The sequence below is a fragment of the Cyprinus carpio genome, chromosome A16 (genome assembly GCF_018340385.1).
Source record: "Cyprinus carpio isolate SPL01 chromosome A16, ASM1834038v1, whole genome shotgun sequence".
Lineage (NCBI taxonomy): Eukaryota > Metazoa > Chordata > Actinopteri > Cypriniformes > Cyprinidae > Cyprinus > Cyprinus carpio.
The window spans coordinates 18,009,454-18,027,353 of NC_056587.1; the positions used below are offsets into that span (position 1 = coordinate 18,009,454).

The window sequence follows — 17,900 nt, forward strand, 5'->3', positions numbered from 1 at the left end:
ATTTATAACTTTGCATATATGCAATGTTGAAAAAACAAATTTCAAGGTTTTATACAGTATATATATATATATACATATATATATATATATATATATATATACAAACCTATATATATATATATATATATATATATATATAAAACCTTGAAATTGGTTTTTTTTCAACATTGCATATATGCAAAGTGACTGTCTAAAGAATCACTCATGCTATTAAACTAGTTAACATAGCAATTTTAAGATTTGTATATAGTATTCTTCAGTATATTTCAGAAATATTCACAGAAAGTTTTTAAATAGATAAAGCATATCTATCATCTGCACTCATGATTTATTCTGTATACCCAAAAGTAAACTACCCCTAATGAATTAATAATCGTCTAGTACTGCATTGATGCAGTTATTACTTACTATATAAAATACAATGATGTACTTAAATAATAATAACATTTTATAATGTAGTCTCAGTTATTATTAAAGAGATTTGAGATTGATTAGAAGAATGTGACGCCATTAGGACACTTGTTCAAAAGACCAACTTTGAGGAAAAAAAGAACAGCATAAAGCATTTATTTTTTCATCCAAATTTATTGCGTTGTCCTCAAACAAGTAGAAAATATATATATTTAGTCTAAAACAAGCAAAAGCCTATTAAAACACTTCAATTAAATTAAAAGCATTGCACAAGGCCTATGGCTCTGGGAAATAAAGCTTTTGCCACCACAGTGGTGTCTACAGATTTTAAGGCTCGTCATGAGTTTCAAATCACAGTCCATGATGGTTCCAGATCTGAAATATTATTAGTATAACTGGTGCATGTAAAAATCTATGTTTTTCAGAGCCTAGAAACGGTCTAATCTGAATCTGACCGTTTTAGAAATTGTAGTTTTATGCTATTAATGGCAGCAGAAGGATGCACAACATATAAATGTGGTTTGATTCTAAACTAAAATGCATTCAAAGCAAGATCCCAGTAAGGCTCTCAAACTCTAAAAAACATGAAAGGATCGGTTGTTAACAGTGGAGAGGACACATTTTGCTAAGTTTAAATGTGCTATTTTGTTCAAACAGTACTTACCATGTTCACAGAGGCACCTTTGACCTCTTTCCTATAATACACTACAGTATTCACAGGAAAATGCAGAGGGTTGCAAGCAAGTCAAATAAATTTTCACCAAAAAAAAAAGTAGGAAATCAGGACATAAAACCAATATTACAACACAGAGCACCTTAAAAATCTGTGAAACATTGGTCTCAAATCACACAAGAATTATTTGAATGATCGCCATACAAGTTACACACTCGTGTAGAGGTGAAATTTAACTATAAATACAAACTTGCAAAAGGATTTTAACTACTGGTTGAGCATAAATGTATATGTACAAACTAAACACTTTTTTCCTCCATCATTCTACTAAATGTCAGATACATGCTGATATAATGAAGATGGTGAATGTCTTACACGGGGGTGATTTTAAAAGTACCGGTCATAGTGCTGTTTTCATGCACAAATATAAAAAGACAACCTCAAATTACACCCATGTGGTACTTATTCATCAATAGTTCATGTTTCATTTAGTCCTACAAAAGCAAGGTGTTAATGGGGTGGGATGCAGCAGTCATAAAGATGGAAAACATACCACTTCATGATTAGGGCATATATGCATTGTTTTCCTAACATGATCAGTTAAAATGTGTCAAGCAAATGAAAGTCCCCTTTGCTTGCAGGCTTATGAACTGTGTAGAGAAGAGGGAGATCCCACTTTAAAAATGAACAAACAGCAAACAACCACCAAAAAAGCAGGAATTCCCCAATGTTCCCATTGAATTTTAGAAAATACTTAAACTGTCCAGTTGAAAAAATGCAAAATAGTCACATCACCTGTTTATTTCCACAAAATAACTTTCCCAGCAATATGAGTATTAACTGTTATTGTTTGAAGATGACCTCCATTAACCCCAGTCAACGGGACTACAGGAACACCTACAACTTCCTGTTAGGATGTACTGTGCTGTATATCAGATATCCATGGTCAGTATGTAGACGATAAAACACTGGGAATGAAAAATAAAACACTTTTGTGTCACTGAATTAGAAAATTCGATCTGAAAAGTTTGGTCTTGCCCTTGACAAATAAGGTGGCTAAACTCCGTTTAACATCACGGTGGTTGACAAAGTGCCTCATGCATCCAATTCACAATGTATTCATGTATATTCCCTTAATTAGCTACTGTGTCCATTATTAAGGGAACCATAACATTCAATACAATACCTTTGGCACTAAGTGTTCTCCATTTGACTCCAAATGAAAAAAGCCCATTTAAAAGACCCTATAGAAAGGCCTAGGATGTCTTTGCATGTACAAGGGTTTAAGGTGCATGATCAATTCTGATAGACATAAGTTCAAATTGTATGCATGACATTATTAATATTATTTGAGGGATGCACTTCAGAGCCACAGAGAAAAAACCCTGTTAATGTGCATGACTTCTCAATCTTTGAATGTAGTCAAACATTCTGACCAAAAACGGTTCTCCTCAGTGTTTATGATAGAAAGATCTTGTCAAACCTTATGTGAAACTACAAAGAATATAAGCAGAATTGGTGCAGTGGTAGAGGGCATGTGGTCGAGACCCAACACAGTCATGGTTTTTCACCAAGGGCCATTGCTCAGAATAAAGCCAATTCAGAACGATCACTGACCCTCAGACATAGGCAATGTTTTTCGAATGCTCTGTGGAGGCTCCCAGGCATCGCTGTCATCAGTGTCGTCATCATCTTCATCACCGTCTTCATCTCCCAAAACAGGTCCTTGCTCCTCAACCGCAGTCTCATTTTCACCCTGTGACTCGTCCTCCTCCTCATCTTGGTCTTCATTTCCCATTTTATCTTCAAACGGGTTGGTACCCATTTCCTCCTTCTGATGAATCTCTGCAAACCACTCTCTCACCTGCTCGTAGCTCATGTTAGACTTGGCGACAAGCTCATCTAAGTCCTGTTCATTCAGGAACTTGTGCTTCAAGTAGTACTCCTTCAGAATATCCCGTCCAGACTTGAACCTGATTGGTAAATTCTTTTCCGATTCTGTGTGCTTCTTCGCTTTTCTACTACGGGTTCTTCCCCAACCGCGGTTTCGAATCCTCCGTTTTCTGTTTTTGTTGCCATTCGTTCCTCCCATGTTTCCACTTTGATAGTAAAAATACCACTTCAAGTTGCCGTTCTTCCAGGCATAGCGCGTGTCGCCAAACCAGTTGACGATGTAGGAACGGGGCAGTCCACTCTCCTCAGCCAGCTGGTCGTATTCTTCCGCCGATGGCCACTGGGTGCGAACAAATGCAGTCTTTAGAACATGAAGCTGCTCGGGAGTTTTCTTAGTAACCTTCTCTTTGCTTAGCTTCTTTCCTCCAGGTGGAGTTTGGCTCCCCTTCTTTTGGGATGTTTCACCATCTGCTTTTGGCTCTGAGGAATCAGGCACAGGGGTTTTTCTTTTTTCTGTAAACCAGGCATCGATCTCACGTCTGGTAAGTTTCGTCTCAGCTCTCAGCCGGCTGAGCTCTTCATCAGTGGGTGTGTCACATTTCTGAAAGCTTTCCTCTAGGACCACCAACTGCTCTGGTGTCTTTTCTTTAAACTTCTGCAGCGTAAAGTCCGGGAAGGGGTTCCAGGTCTTGGCACGCGTCTCCTTCTCTTTGACGGGCGATGGCGTCGGAGACTGTGGTGTTTCATCACTGGAGTCGATAACAATGGTGGCACTGCTACTACCCCTGGGATTGTCATTCGCGATGAAGGCATGGCTGTTCTTAGAATTGCGCTGGTTGTATCGGGTGTCGCTGAACCACTTTTTAATCTCACCTTTGGTGAGGTTGGTCAACCTCATTAGCCTAGCTATCTCAGCATCACTGGCAAACTGATTCTTCAGATAGCTTGCTTTCAATTCAGCCAGCTGTTCCTTGGATTTCTTAGGCCGCAGGCCAAAGTGATCAGCACTGAGTGCAGAGTTCTCCTGAGGGGTCAGCGATGGGGGCTGAACCGTAGTAGCTCTCTTAGTTTCACTGAGCGCAGGGCTTGTTTGATTGGTTGCAATCTTGGGCGTCTGGCTTTGACTGGGCATTCCTGCTACTGTCAGGGTTATTGGGGTGGTCACTGGGAGGCTGTTGGCTGTGCCAACCTGTGTCAGAACCAGACCTGGTTGACCCACAATCTGGCAGGTCTGAAGAATAGACTGCAGGCCATTAGTGGTGGAAAAATGATGGGCTGGGATGACTGTGATAGTCTGGGGAACTGTGTGGACTGTGCCATTAAATTGCTTCCTCCTGGCTTCCTCAACCTCTTCTGGGGTCCAACTAACACCATGCTTCAAACGCTGAGCCGAAAACCAGATCTTTATCTGCTCCTCACTGAACTTGGTCTGTGCTGCAAGACCCATGATCTCAGACACAGACGGGTAGGGGAACTTCTTGTAGGTGTTGACCAGGACTGCATTGGAGTCCATCGCAGAGTTATATGTGGGAATACTACTTACTGGTATTAGAAGTTGAGTTTGAGCACTCTGCTGAGCCTGCAAGGCAGAAAGCACTTGGGCCAAGCTTGCCGGAAGAACCGTCGCAGGGTTCATAACCAGCTTCTTCTGATCTGCTACCACAGGGTTTGAAATATTGACAAGAACGCTGGGCTTTACAGACTCTGTGAGCAATGGGCTCATGAGTTCTGGTGCCATGGAAGTGCCCATCACCGACGCTTCCAGTGGCTCCAGTTCCATCTCACTTTCAGTCACTGCCTCGCTTTCACTCATGCCTTTTAGAGACACGGCTATTCTCTTGGGTTCAGACTTGCTTTTCATTTTCATTATAGGAGTCTTGCTGAGAGGGATTCCAGTAACTGAGGGGTCATCACTATCCTCCATCTCTGTCTGCACAAAACCACCCTCTGCGATCAGATCAGAGATGGGCTGCTCTAGTGACGTTTGACCCGAGCGTTTTCCTGAAGAACGACCGTCCTCACTCGAGAAATGGATCCCCTCATGTTCTGTAGGGACAGTAAAAGGATTCATTTGATTAGAATCAGTTCTGTGCATGAGTGTCTGATAGGTAAAAAGTGTATGACTTTTGACTGGTTGAAGTTTTTTTTTTTTTTTTTTTGTCCTAACCAGCTGCAACCGTCAACAGCATTGTGTGACATTGTTTTTTTTTTTGCATTCTGCTATGTAGCCCTTTTCCATTTGTCCAAAATCTCACTCAACATAGCTGTATATTAATATAACATCAAAAAGATTTTTATTTTGCAGCATCAGAACTTTTATTGTGAATAGAAATGTTACTTGTCATGTTGCACTTGGTAAGGACACAGCACCATTCTAACCAGGACAAAAAAAAATTTGCCTCGAGAAGTGAACTTCACCTGTCTCTGTTTCCATGGGAACCACTGCTCCTTCAGTAGGACCGTCTGCCATACTCTCGGCTCCTTCATTCCCTTCCAGGGCCTCCGTATCAGGATCTTGCTCTACAACATCTGATGGAAGCACCATGCAGGGGGTCGTGGACTTCCTTCTGCTCGACATTGTGCTTGTGAACGTGAAAAAGAAATTATAAGACGGCCAGAACCTCCAGGAGGTTGAATTTACATGTTAAATGTTTGTCCCATTCGAAGATTTGAGGTCAACATCCTGAAAGACACAGAAAAACAAAAACACACAAGACACTGGTTAAAATGTAAAATGTGACAGTTGACCTATAATTAAAACATTTACTGATGCATTCATATAGACACTAGATCAAATTACCACACAAGCGTAGTATCTTCTGCTGCATTCCACTATTTTCTTGTTCGACATTGCAAAGCTGCTTTGACACAATCAGTACTGTATAAAGTGCTATATGAAGAAAGGTAACTTGATTTGATAAAAGACAATAATTTTGAATTAAATGCTAATCCAACACTTCAGAATCTAGGTACCACTTTACAGTAAGGCCGTATGTTAAGTTGATTAAACATCAGTTAATGTTAACTTTTTTTTAATCAGTTATCCAACATGTGACATTCATCTATAGTCCTATAGGTTTAGTGCATCTGCATACACTTTAGTGACCTACAGCTGTCAGATATCTATTTTTGCTGAATATTAAGTTTACAATGTTACATAGTTTTAAATCAGCTTTAAAAACACTGAACATGAAGTAAAAACTGCCAATAACTCCAAAATATGAAACCGCAATTACAGACAATTACTTAAAATGTACTATAACATTACTGTGCGTTTGATTTTGTAAATTAAATTTTGACATGACATGGTGCAAATAAACAAAAATACCAGATACAAATATTGACCTTGAAAACACACTTATAATATTAATAATAAGAATCTGATAATTATAAATTAAAAGGTTAATGACGGTGATCTTGGTAAAAGTTTATTCCCATAACTACACATATCTAAGATTAAAAGTCGTGCATGTTTACATTAACTATTGCATTAAAAACAAACAACCTAAAAATCAACAAAAGAGCATTTTAAAAATTAACATTAATTTTAATAAATTATAAAAATGACACATAATGCATTAACCATTGTCAATGTCTCCGGTCCTTTTGTGTCACTATATAACAGGAGTCACCATTGGACAATAGTGTAGTTGCAGACAGAAATGTCAGACGTGTGAGTTTAGTTTAGATGCGTGTGTGACTTTCAAACCCTGGCGGTTGCATTGTACACTTGGCACAGATGATAAAACCATGCTAAGAAACTATTTCCATATTCCAGCACTTAAGCGTTATCATGGTACTACCATATGCACCGTGGTATTAACTGAACTACCTTGAGTAACAAGTTAATGGTACATAAATTTCAGCACCACAGTATCAGCGCACAATGGTGTTGCCAGATACCATCATTATACCATGATACATTGTATATGTGTGGTACCTCAAGAACGCTCAGAAAATTAAAATGGTATTACCATGTTACAAAGTATAAAAACAAAATAAACCACGGTACTTTCCGGTACTTTTTGTTAGTGAGGGAGCTTCAGAGATGCGCTGGAACTCACCGGCCGCGAGGTTCAGTGTCAAACACTGGCAGGAAGAGCGGAGGCGAGGCGGACCGAGACCCGCCGCACGTAGAGGGGGGAAAACCCTGGATGGACCGGACAGATGACACGCCGAGCGGATGTCTCTCTCCCTGATGTCTCTGTTACTCTGTTATTTGGCCAGGCACACTGCGCTGGTGTTTTAGGGGTCTCTCAGTAAACACAATCATCTGCGCTCATTTTAATGGCAGTTTTTAATGATCATCAGGCGTCACCGCTGTCAGTTATACGTCGTGACATCATCGCCAGGCGACTCCCAGCCGTCACGTAAAATCGGCGTTGAAACATGTTTGGACGCTAATTTAACCAAAACACTCACACAGTACTATATACAGCCCCGATGCACACACCTGTGGACTTTAAAAGTGTCTATGCGCTAAGAAACCAGAGCGCTGACTACAGAAACGTTCAACTTCCAAACTCTGAAACTGTCCAATCAGAGCCAACGTGCGGTCACGTGACCCTCATGCATCTGTTCATATATTCAAGTGGAATTTTCCCCATGTTTCCTACTAGCTTGATTTAGATATGATCAGATACAGAGGAGTAGAAACCACAAGTGATTACAACACACAACTATTTTGGCAAAGTGTAGATCAGATATTTGTACCATTACCAAACTATATGCTTAGTATAAAAACCAAAGACAATGATAATTGTGATTAAGGCTTTAATATGCACAACACTAAAATACATGACTAAAGAATTAGCAAAATATAATTTATAGAAGAGTTATTATAAGAAATATATAGTATAGTTTGTTTAAAGAACTAGGAAAACTCCTCAACTTCTTTTGACATCTCCTGGAAAATAAAAGAAAATACATGTTAAGTAGACAGATAACGTCAACAGAATAGTGAGTTAATAAACCAGCAGGAGTATTCTTGCATCATCTAAATGTACCTGTATAAGTGCAGTCTTGTCATAATCTTTCCTGTGTCTATAAATACTCTGACACAGCAGAGCATACAGTTTCTCCAGCTGATTGACCTCATATCCCTCTGTCAGGTCCACAACTGTCTGTAGAAGTTCCTGAATTAATAATGAAAACAGAGATTGAAAACACCATTTCAGTGTAGAAGTCAAGTTAACATGCATACACACTTCTTCAGTTTTCCCACTATCTGTTATTGTTTCTGCAGTTAGATGAAGATATTTGACTTACTTTCAGTTTGTTGTGGTCCACGATAAGAGGCATGTTCTTCTGCTCTAGGATCTTCATGGCAGCATCCACACTGATTAGACTCTGCTGTTCAGCCTGCATCTTAAAGCCTCTCGTCATCCGCCTCGGTCTCAACTCTGAAAATCCCATGCAAACTCAAGTACTGCTTCATGCTCACAGAAACACCACAACTGTTATAAAAAAAAAATGCTAAATGTTTTTTTGTGATTTGCTAACCTGTTCCCGTGTTGTCCTCTGCACTTGGCCCCGTCCTCTTAGGTTCAGTGCTCTCTGATTCTTGGACACCATTTTGGCCATTTATGGCATTATTCTGGGTGGTCTCAACACTAATGACTTCGTCTATTGCAGAGGCAGTATTGTCACATTCTTGTCCTTCATTAGAGATGTTGTTGTTCTGTGCTACAGCCGTGGATTCTAAGGGTTCCTCTGTACGAGCACAGCAATCAGTCTCCATTGACTCACATTCAACATCTTTCATCTTCTCTGGGTCTTCACTCTCAGCCAGTTTTCCATCTTCCTCTTCATCCTCCTCTTCGTCCCCTGATTCTGCTGTGTTAGGGTTATCTTTTGAGTTCAAATGTGAGCAAGATTTCTTTCTGCGGATGAAGCCATTTCTCCATCGGTTTTTCCTCTTCTTTTTCATCTGTGAAGCTGTGAATAGACAAAACATTTCATTCACAGCCTGCATGAAAGAAAGCCTACCAATCTGACTTAATGTAAAAAGTGCTGGTAAAATAATTTAAGTAAGTCAATGCTAAAAGTTTGTTCATATAAATCAAACAATATTGAAAAAAAAAACAAAACCACTAAAACAGTCTCTTTATTTGAACTGGCAAGGTTTAAATTTTTTATTTTATTTAATTGGGACATACATTTAAAGGCTACATGCCAATATTTTAATGTTAATATTTAACTTCAAAATATATTATTATTATTATTATTATTAAATAATACTATTTTTTAAATAAAATATTAATATCAACATTAAATAAAAATGGCATGTAACCTGCAAGTTTGTCCCAAAATGAAAAAAATAATAATAATAATTTTACAATGGAAGAAGAAATCTGCCAAACAATAATAATGTGGTTTTAAAACTGGTATCAAGACTCATGAAATGTCACAAGTGCTGATAATTTAATCAAAACTACAGATGCTAAAACCTCAAATCCTCCCTCATGCATGGCAGTTTTGAGAGGCTCTACAGCACTGATGTCAGTACAGCTCTGTTAATCACCTGTATTATTTCCTGTTTGATATGGTGATATCACTGCTTGTGCTGGCACAAGTGTAGCATCTTTACTGGGTGCTGGATCACCTGTCTTCTGCTCCACTGTAGCGGACACCTTTGGCAGCACGTGGTAGTAGGCAGGAGTGAACCGTGATGAGGTGGAGCCTGAAAATAAAATATTAGAAATGTGAGTGATGTCCACAGTCTCACTCCAATCCACATATGATCTAAAGTAGCATCAGTGAAACCTCTTCTGATGCGAGACTCCTTGATCTCAGCGCAGATCTTCTCAAAGTCCTCATCTAATTCATCTCTGATTATGGCATGCACAGTGTCCTTAAGAGCACAGGCACGGTGTCTGATGAGCCGATCTATTAAAAGCACAAACATCATTGATATTGCATGCCACAGAAATCACACAAATGTTACGCAATTATGCAAAACACACTTGGAAAGTCATAAAGGATATTTCTATCTCTGAAATTTGACTGGATATGCTATCAAAGTAAAACCGCAAATGCTGACAAACCCTTTACTGCACATTTGAGTATTAATGTGCTGAGTTGAATGGAAACTGCTTACATACAATAAGGTGGTTGTGCCACCAATGTTCAGTAAATAATTCACATACCAGGCAAAAGTTTGTAATAATTATAATTTTACAATTTAATTTTTTTTCTGGAAGTCTTTTATGCTCATACAAGGCTGAATTTAGCTGATTAAATATAAAATAAAAACATTGTGAAATATTACACTAAAACTGGCAGTAGGTAGCTGCAGGTCTTAATGAGTGAATCATTTATTTAATGGATTCCTTCAAATGGCTGACTTTTTTTGCCAGACTGTGCCAGACGTTACTCCACACAGAGAACATATCACATCACTGAATATTATAATTTAACCAATATTATCAACTAAACTCAGGACCTGAATTTCATTTAGGAAACCATTTAGGTCTAACAGTAGTATTCAGGTCCAGAAATTGAATAAACTGTAAATTAAAAACAATACTTAAAATTATATTTACAAAAGTTTAGTCAAAAGCAGTGATTGATCTTTTTTGTGTGATTGAGTGTTTTTTTGTTTTGTTTTGTTAACATTAATGACAGACGGCACAGCTTTATTAGGGCGCTGTCCCTTTAAGACCGACTGCTTGGATCCATTATACTAGGGTTGGGCGATGTCTACAGTGAAACATCACGATGGAAGATGACATCGGCGAGTGGGAGGTGGAATTGGGGGGCTGCCCGAAGCGTGAATCCTTGTAAGGGAAAACAACTAATGATTCCTAACACCGTGTCTACATTGGATGCAAGCGGTGCAATGTGACAAAATACTAGAGAACCACTTATCTATAATAGAGATTCATTATATATAGATCAGTCAATAGAACTCAGTATAATCAGTGATGCTGTCTACACTGGATGTGATGTGGCTTAAAAAAAAAAAAAAAAAAAAAAAAAAAAAAAGAAAATGTGCAAATTATACAGTTTTGAGACGATACAACAATGCCCCATTCCCGCAAGTGACAATTCTGTCAACTGTCCCAAAACGCTGTCGCAAAATCTCATATCGCAGCATGCAGCAGTTCTCTTGTAGTGTAGGCAAGATGCACTGATGTAAAGCCATTTTGGAAGCGAAAAAGAGCGAAGACTAGGTACCGCTGAATCACTCATGCGGCTTTCATATGACTAATTTGATCTGATATTCTGTGTGGATTTATTTCCATCTAACCTACATGCTATATTAAATGTTTGTGTGAATTTCCCACATTAAAAACGCAAAACCTGTGGGAATTAGTAAAACTATGCAATATGCACGATCCCACATCGACCCGATTAAAAATGTATTCCATTGCACAGATATCTGTGAAATAAATTTCCAAGACTTTTCCAAAACTTTCTGGCTTTACTAATTTTTCCAGGCCTGAAAATTGCCTTTTTAAAATTCCATGACTTTTCTCGAACCCTGATCATTGGCTTGATTTGTTAAAAAACATGGATTCACTCGGTAACAAAACACAGCTGTGTGCTGCTCGAAGATGCACAACAGTTCAGCTGTGGCTTTGTTAGGAGCTTTTCATTTGTGTAATTGAGCAAAACAGACAATTCTGTGTCTAAAATTTAACACAATATTAACTTGTTTATACAATAGCTGAATAAAGTATTTACCACATATAAAACTGTAAAGATATAGAACGGTTTTGTATTTCATTCTCAGCCTACCTGAGGGGTCTCTGTCTGGGTTGTACTCGAGAGCATTCTGCCAGATCAGATCCACATCCTGCAGGTAAGCCGCCACAGTTTGATACTTGTGCAGATCAATTTTGGAGAGAACTGTGGACAGGTCCATAGGCTGTTTGATGACTGTAGTGTAATCGGGAACCTGCCCCCCCCAAAAAAAAAAAAAAAAAAAAAAAAAAACACATACAACCTCAGTGAGCACATGGCACCGGTTCACAAATATCAACAGCTGGGGGGAGTTGATACAGAAGAGCTGCGGGACTAAAATCTTATCCTCACCTCCTCTGTGTCCACAGGCTTTGTAAAGGCCTTGAAGCGTTTGTCCTGAGCCAATCGGTTGGTGACATCCCGCAGGAAGAGGCGGAGTTCCCTGAGCGTATCCTCTTCCTGCTCTTCTAGTTTCTGCAGCTCCTGCTCAGAGATCTGGCGGGGAGGCAGCGGAGGGGCCGCTGGTAACACCTCCAGTGCCTGGAGGACTAAGGAGAAGAAAGGAGGAGTTATCACAGGTTTGCATGAAAATACTAAGAATGTGAAAAACATCACAGAAAAAAAAAATAGTCACCCGCTTCTCTCTTAGATGCTGGTGCTTTAGCAGCTTGATTTAAAATAAGATCCTCAAAGAATCTTAGCCTCTCCTCCCGAGATGGAAGTGGAACATTGAACACCTCACCATACTCAACATGGAAAAGGTCCTGAACCTTTAAACAGGTAAACAATCAAAACAAAGAAAAAAAAGTCATACAATAACATTACAGAAGATAAATTGAATCACAAATGCTATTTCATTTACTCCTTAAGCCAAACAAGCCCCAGTACTGCTTATACAGTACATGTGGTACCTCAGGATAGAGCGTGTGGTGAGGAAAGCTGCATGTGGCGAGGAGGAGACATGGGCAGAATGAAGGGATGTCCTGCAAGAGACTGATGAATGTGGCCTTTAAAGTTGAACTCACTGTGTCCCACCAGCGCTGGATGTGTGGAACATACAGAATGCTGGGGGCGGTTCTCCTTGCCTCACAGAAAACCTGATGTACAAGACAGATTGATAGTCATTTGATTAAACAAGTTCATCTTTGTATCTTGAGCTCTAGTATTAATTCAGTGTGTTCACCTGTGCACAGGCCTCCTCTGGGGTGGCTGAACTGACCCCATACAAAACAGCAACGTCAAGTGTGTAAACAGTGAATTTCTCCAGGGCGTGAAGAATAGCAGGAGCCAAGTATAAGGCCTGAAAAGATCCCAAAGTCCATCAGACCATAAGTATATATCTAAATGAAGTAGGCTGATGAAGGGCACTCCTGCAATTCATGCAATGAAAGAAATGAAGCAGAGCATGGCATGGCAGGCAGGTCAAAACAACTAAAAATACACAACACGTTGAACACGTTTCACTATTGAACATTTTGAACTCTCCATTATTAGTCTCATTACTATTATTGTTGTTATTATTAGAATAATAACTTAATTCAAATTTGACTTTTACCCAATATATGTGGTGGTGATGTTTTTTCACATATGTATAGGAATGATTAAGAAAAACTTTTGTTGATGATAATCTGGATCTGATGAAAACTATTTTAAAAAAAATTACATCCTGTCTTAAAACAAACCTTTGATTACACAAAACTTTGCGATGATATCTTTTCTCTCATAACAAGGCTTCCTGTGAACTCATATCTGTACACAGTGAGTTAAACCACAAATGAACGGTTCAGTCGAGAAAAGGGAAATTGTGTACATGACACTCATGTCTAACCCTTAAAATGGATAACAGTACATTATTGCTTGTGCAAAATATTGCTTGTGCTTCCCCATATGCACCAAGTCAGCACAGAAGTCAGTTCATCGCATTTCTAACCTGTTCAGATGAAGAGCAGATGCAGCCGCTCCAGTGTTCTTCTGGCCTTTATTAGTAATGCACACGGAGGACCCCTCATCTTCACTCTGTAGCAGATCATCTAAGATGCCAGACACACCCTCTAAAATGGAAAAGATTTACTTGCATTGATTATGAATTTCAAAATACAAACTAAATAAATAAACATGAGTGGTGTCTGTCCATGCAAAACACACTGACATGATATTATGCCAGGGCTCCAAACAAAAAAATCGAGTAAGGAGCCATTGGCTCCTTAAAGAAAAAATAAAAAGAAAAAAGAAAAATAGGCGCCAATTTTTTTTTTTTTCCACACTTTCAGTCCGTTTTTCTTAATTAGTAAAATGCAATTTTATAGGAGTAGTGTAGTCATGTAGACAACAGGTTAAGTAAAAATATTAAAATGCAGTAGTGCATAAATATAGCAAAATGCTCCTCTTTATAGTTATTTTTCTAGCTGACTGATGAGCTTATGGACACCAAAAGGTTATTCTGAGGTAAATGTATATTACGTTGTAATGTTTACAAGCTTTACACATTTTCCGCAGTTTAAAACACTGAATGAGCTTTTACGTGAGACATTTCAGTAAGTTGTACTGTAGGTTCTCTTATGAAATAGCCTACCTTTTGATGTTAAATCATGTTCATTATGTACTATAGTAGTAAAGAGAAAGATTAAATGGGTTAGTTGCCACTTGAGCTGAGGCGCTAAAACAATTGCACCTGCCGCATTAAAGAGCAACAAAAAAAATGTATTTATTGTTTGTATTTCGTTATGAATTTTGAATAATTTTAAAGCTGATACTTTGTTTATTAAAAAGTAACAAAGCACAAAGCTTTTTAAGATTACTGGACGGCAAGTGCGCTTCAAATAATGAAGTTCACGCATTAACCGAGCACAGCAGAGACCTAAGATCTTGTTAAGAAGCCATATTAATGATTATAAACGAGAATTGTTCACGATATTGCCAATATCCACACAGCTGACAGCTTTACCTGTTGTAGGTTGTTTAAGTTGTGCATGAAATAGACATTGCTTTTCTGCACTTTAACTTGTGATCTCTCTCACGCTGCACATCTGAGCTGTGCTAATCAGGTGTGTGTCAGCGCTGCTGCGCGGCAGAGATGAGGACTGTTTGAAACTCTTTTTTCCACTAAAACTGATGCGCATCGTCTCCGTTTAATATGTGAACATAGCAAATGATGCGATCGCAAAAAAATCAGGAAAAAAGGCATTACATGCTAATTTTTAAGTTATAATGTGTAAATATATAGGCCTAGTCACCAGTGGTGACCTCAGCAAGAACGTCACTCGCAATTTATTATTTTTAGTCGCAGTTTGGAGCCCTGTTAGGGTGTTAAGAGTTTGGTTGCTACAGTGTTATGCATGCGTGTTCTCAGTGTTTTAGCACACTGCTAAAACAGAAGAGTGATAAAAACAGTTTTTTTTTTACCAGCAACTCTTTTCTTCTTGAGGCCCTGCTCTACATGAGGAAACAGTCTCTGCAGCATCTCCATGGTTTTATTGAGGGCAGAGCTTAGCAGGGGTTCAATAACAGGCGTGAGTGCTTTAGCTGGAGAGGCCACTGCCCTCCGTGAAGCTGGAACTATCTTCCTCATGGCAGAGAGGAAGTCCCGGCCACTCACACTGATGGATTCCACATCCAGCAGGAGCTTCTGGGAGGAAGCATATATCTGGGGGTAGCGTCTACGCAAAGCACACAGAGCTGCTTCTGAACATACAGCTTTGATGTCTGCGCCACAATAACCTGGAAGCACAGGGAGAGTTTTGGTATACAAACAGGAATGATAGTGCAGTTCATTCTGGCTAAGAACCGCACATTTGGACAGGATGAGATGCTGTTAGGTGAGATGCACTCAGGTCATTTCACATAATCGAACAGGAAAAGCTCTTACCAACACACTTGTCAGCCAACTCTTCAAGAAACACATCAGACAGCTGCGGGTCCCACAGCCTAGTATGAATCTTCAAAATATCTTTGCGAGCCTACAAATCAGCAACAATGTCTTGTAGGTTACTATAAAACAAAACAAAAACTGCAGTCGAAAATAAACAGTGTCAAAAGGCATTCCACAATAGAGCTTGAAACTCCCACCTCTCTGTCTGGTAGGCCGAAGAGAAACTCTCTGTCAAATCGTCCGGGCCGTCTGAGTGCAGGATCGATGGAGTCCAGACGGTTAGTGGCTCCAATAACAACCACCTCCCCGCGGCTGTCTAGCCCATCCATGAGAGCCAGGAGAGTGGACACGATGGAGTCAGACAACATAAACAAACAAGCAATATAATAGTTTCATAGAAGGATAGCAAGAAAAGATAAATATATATTTAAAAAAAAAAAAAAAAAAAAAACACAGAAAAACAGACTAACATACCTGTGTATCTGGTCTTGCCGGCTGGACCGAACAGGTGCGATACCATCAATTTCATCAAAGAAAATAATTGATGGACGCATCTGGTATGCTTCAAAATAAAAGACAGACAAAATTAGGCATTCATGAATGACTATTTCTAAATGAAATTTAATTTTAGTTTAAATGTGGGCAACCTGGTCAAACAGGAGGCGGAGCTGTCTCTCAGACTCGCCCACCCATTTGCTGAGGCAGTCTGCTCCTTTTCTCATGAAGAACGCCACCTTCCTCTCACCTTGACTGCACTCATTTGCCAGAGCTCGAGCTACCAAAGTCTTTCCTGTCCCAGGAGGTCCATAGAACAGACATCCTCTGGAAACATAGCATTTAATCAACATACATTCTGCAAAAGGTGATATTCAGCATTACCTCTCATTTTTGCAAACCGTTGGTTAGTCTTCCAAATATGCATTTTAGCATAAATAATTATCAATATCGCTCTTCATACCTTGGAGGCTGAATCTTAAACTTCTCAAAGACTTCAGGGTAGAGTAAAGGAAACACAACCATCTCCTTCAGCGCAGAGATGTGTTTGCCTAAACCTCCAATGCTGTCAAAATGCACCTGCACATGGAAACCCAACAGTCAACCACAGGTCTCTACAATTTTTGAAGTTCAATTCGAACGGCAAATACATACTGTTTGGTCAATTTGCATCGGATCAACATCTGCAAGACTTGCTCCAATTTTAATCCTGTCCTTGTGAATTCCCAACAAATCCTCCTTTCTTAAATTCATAGGGAGGCATCTACAAGGAAAATGTGTTTAGATTAAACTGTAGTTTAATAATTGCTTTCAAATATGAAAGGCTACAAAATCCACATATAAAGATGTCTAAGAAATGATTTTTATAGAGCTACAGCAGATATGATTCTTTATTGTGTGCACAAAACCTTTGAATTGTCATGTTTACTCTGCAAGACTTTAAACCCAGGTGTCTTTTGAAAGCATTGCATCTGTAAAATAAATAGGTTTTACCTGTTTATTGACCTGCTACGACTCTTACTTCTCCGCCTCTCAAATTTCTCTTCATCAGAAGAAGAGGATGAGGTGGAGTCACTACTGTGGATGGCATGTCTTCTCCTGAGATGAGAAAGGCAAAAGCACAAAAGGACTTATTTTAAACTTCAAAAAAAAAAAAAAAAAAAAAAATTTATAGCATCAATAAAAAGTGTTAACTTTCATAAAATACGCCACCACCTCCTTTATCCCATACCTCTTTCCAAAACATATTAATTTAAATGTGCCCAAAACATCTGTGTAATAATTATGTTAGTGTGACACATTGTAGATTGCTGTGTTTTCTTCACTTTAAAAATTCCTTAATCATCCACATGCAGATGTGCTTAAGTTAGGTTGCAAGAAAGTTTGGTCTTACCCATCACCCTCACTCCTGTTACAACTACAGCACAAAAAACACAACGATGAGTGGAAACATAAGAGAGCCTCTGAGATAATAAAATAGACACTACAGTGCAAAGTAGGAATGTGCTTTTTGGACTATTCAAGATGGGATGTTGGGTGAAGGGGTTCCCTCTAAACTATTTTTTAATTGCTGATCTATTAACACAATGTATTTGACCATTGCACTGTCTCTTGTACAGATCCATTTTTGAAAGAAGGCCCTGTCAAGTCAAGACTCAAACTGATACCAAATTATCCAAGACTTTGCTCTTTCTTGACAACTGGATTAAATTATAATGAAAAAGAATTTGGAGAAAGACAGATGACTAGTACTGACCTGGTGCCCCTCCTGTTGTTGTACAAACTCCTGGGACTTGAGGAACTAAATGTGTATCTTCGTCTAATTGGGGTGGAGTGACGCTTAAAAAATATGCTCTGCTTCTTTGGCTCTGT

General features: G+C 39.0%; 2 protein-coding genes across 2 annotated transcripts; both read right to left on the minus strand.

The window, feature by feature from the left end:
- Window positions 1-1,870: 1,870 nt before the first annotated feature.
- LOC109093735 (zinc fingers and homeoboxes protein 1-like) lies at window positions 1,871-12,978 on the minus strand. Its single transcript, XM_042773076.1, has 13 exons — window positions 12,849-12,978; window positions 12,577-12,762; window positions 12,300-12,435; window positions 12,017-12,213; window positions 11,720-11,879; window positions 9,743-9,865; window positions 9,501-9,659; window positions 8,480-8,914; window positions 8,246-8,379; window positions 7,984-8,112; window positions 7,042-7,883; window positions 5,396-5,660; window positions 1,871-5,023 (listed from the first exon to the last, which is right to left on the minus strand). Exons 12-13 carry the CDS (start codon window positions 5,553-5,555, stop codon window positions 2,694-2,696), a joined length of 2,490 nt encoding a protein of 829 aa, XP_042629010.1. The 5' UTR covers window positions 5,556-5,660; window positions 7,042-7,883; window positions 7,984-8,112; window positions 8,246-8,379; window positions 8,480-8,914; window positions 9,501-9,659; window positions 9,743-9,865; window positions 11,720-11,879; window positions 12,017-12,213; window positions 12,300-12,435; window positions 12,577-12,762; window positions 12,849-12,978; the 3' UTR covers window positions 1,871-2,693.
- LOC109090702 (ATPase family AAA domain-containing protein 2-like) lies at window positions 7,851-15,862 on the minus strand. The gene is made up of 15 exons (XM_042773318.1): window positions 15,731-15,862; window positions 15,531-15,621; window positions 15,068-15,382; window positions 13,596-13,716; window positions 12,849-12,879; window positions 12,577-12,762; window positions 12,300-12,435; window positions 12,017-12,213; window positions 11,720-11,879; window positions 9,743-9,865; window positions 9,501-9,659; window positions 8,480-8,914; window positions 8,246-8,379; window positions 7,984-8,112; window positions 7,851-7,883 (listed from the first exon to the last, which is right to left on the minus strand). The coding sequence occupies exons 1-15, from the start codon at window positions 15,860-15,862 to the stop codon at window positions 7,851-7,853; spliced, it is 2,382 nt and encodes a 793-aa protein (XP_042629252.1).
- Between the last annotated feature and the right edge of the window lie 2,038 nt (window positions 15,863-17,900).

Bases quoted from the DNA above. Each gene is read 5' to 3' on its own strand.
- LOC109093735 (XM_042773076.1), bottom strand. From the start codon at position 5,555: ATGTCGAGCAGAAGGAAGTCCACGACCCCCTGCATGGTGCTTCCATCA. The intron at 5,024-5,395 runs GTGAAGTTCACT...CTGTCCCTACAG, and splicing joins TCCCATGGAAACAGAGACAG to AACATGAGGGGATCCATTTC.
- LOC109090702 (XM_042773318.1), bottom strand. From the start codon at position 15,862: ATGGATGGGCTAGACAGCCGCGGGGAGGTGGTTGTTATTGGAGCCACT. The intron at 15,622-15,730 runs GTGGGAGTTTCA...GCTGATTTGTAG, and splicing joins TCGGCCTACCAGACAGAGAG to GCTCGCAAAGATATTTTGAA. The intron at 8,915-9,500 runs GTGATTAACAGA...GTCTATTCACAG, and splicing joins TCAAACAGGAAATAATACAG to CTTCACAGATGAAAAAGAAG.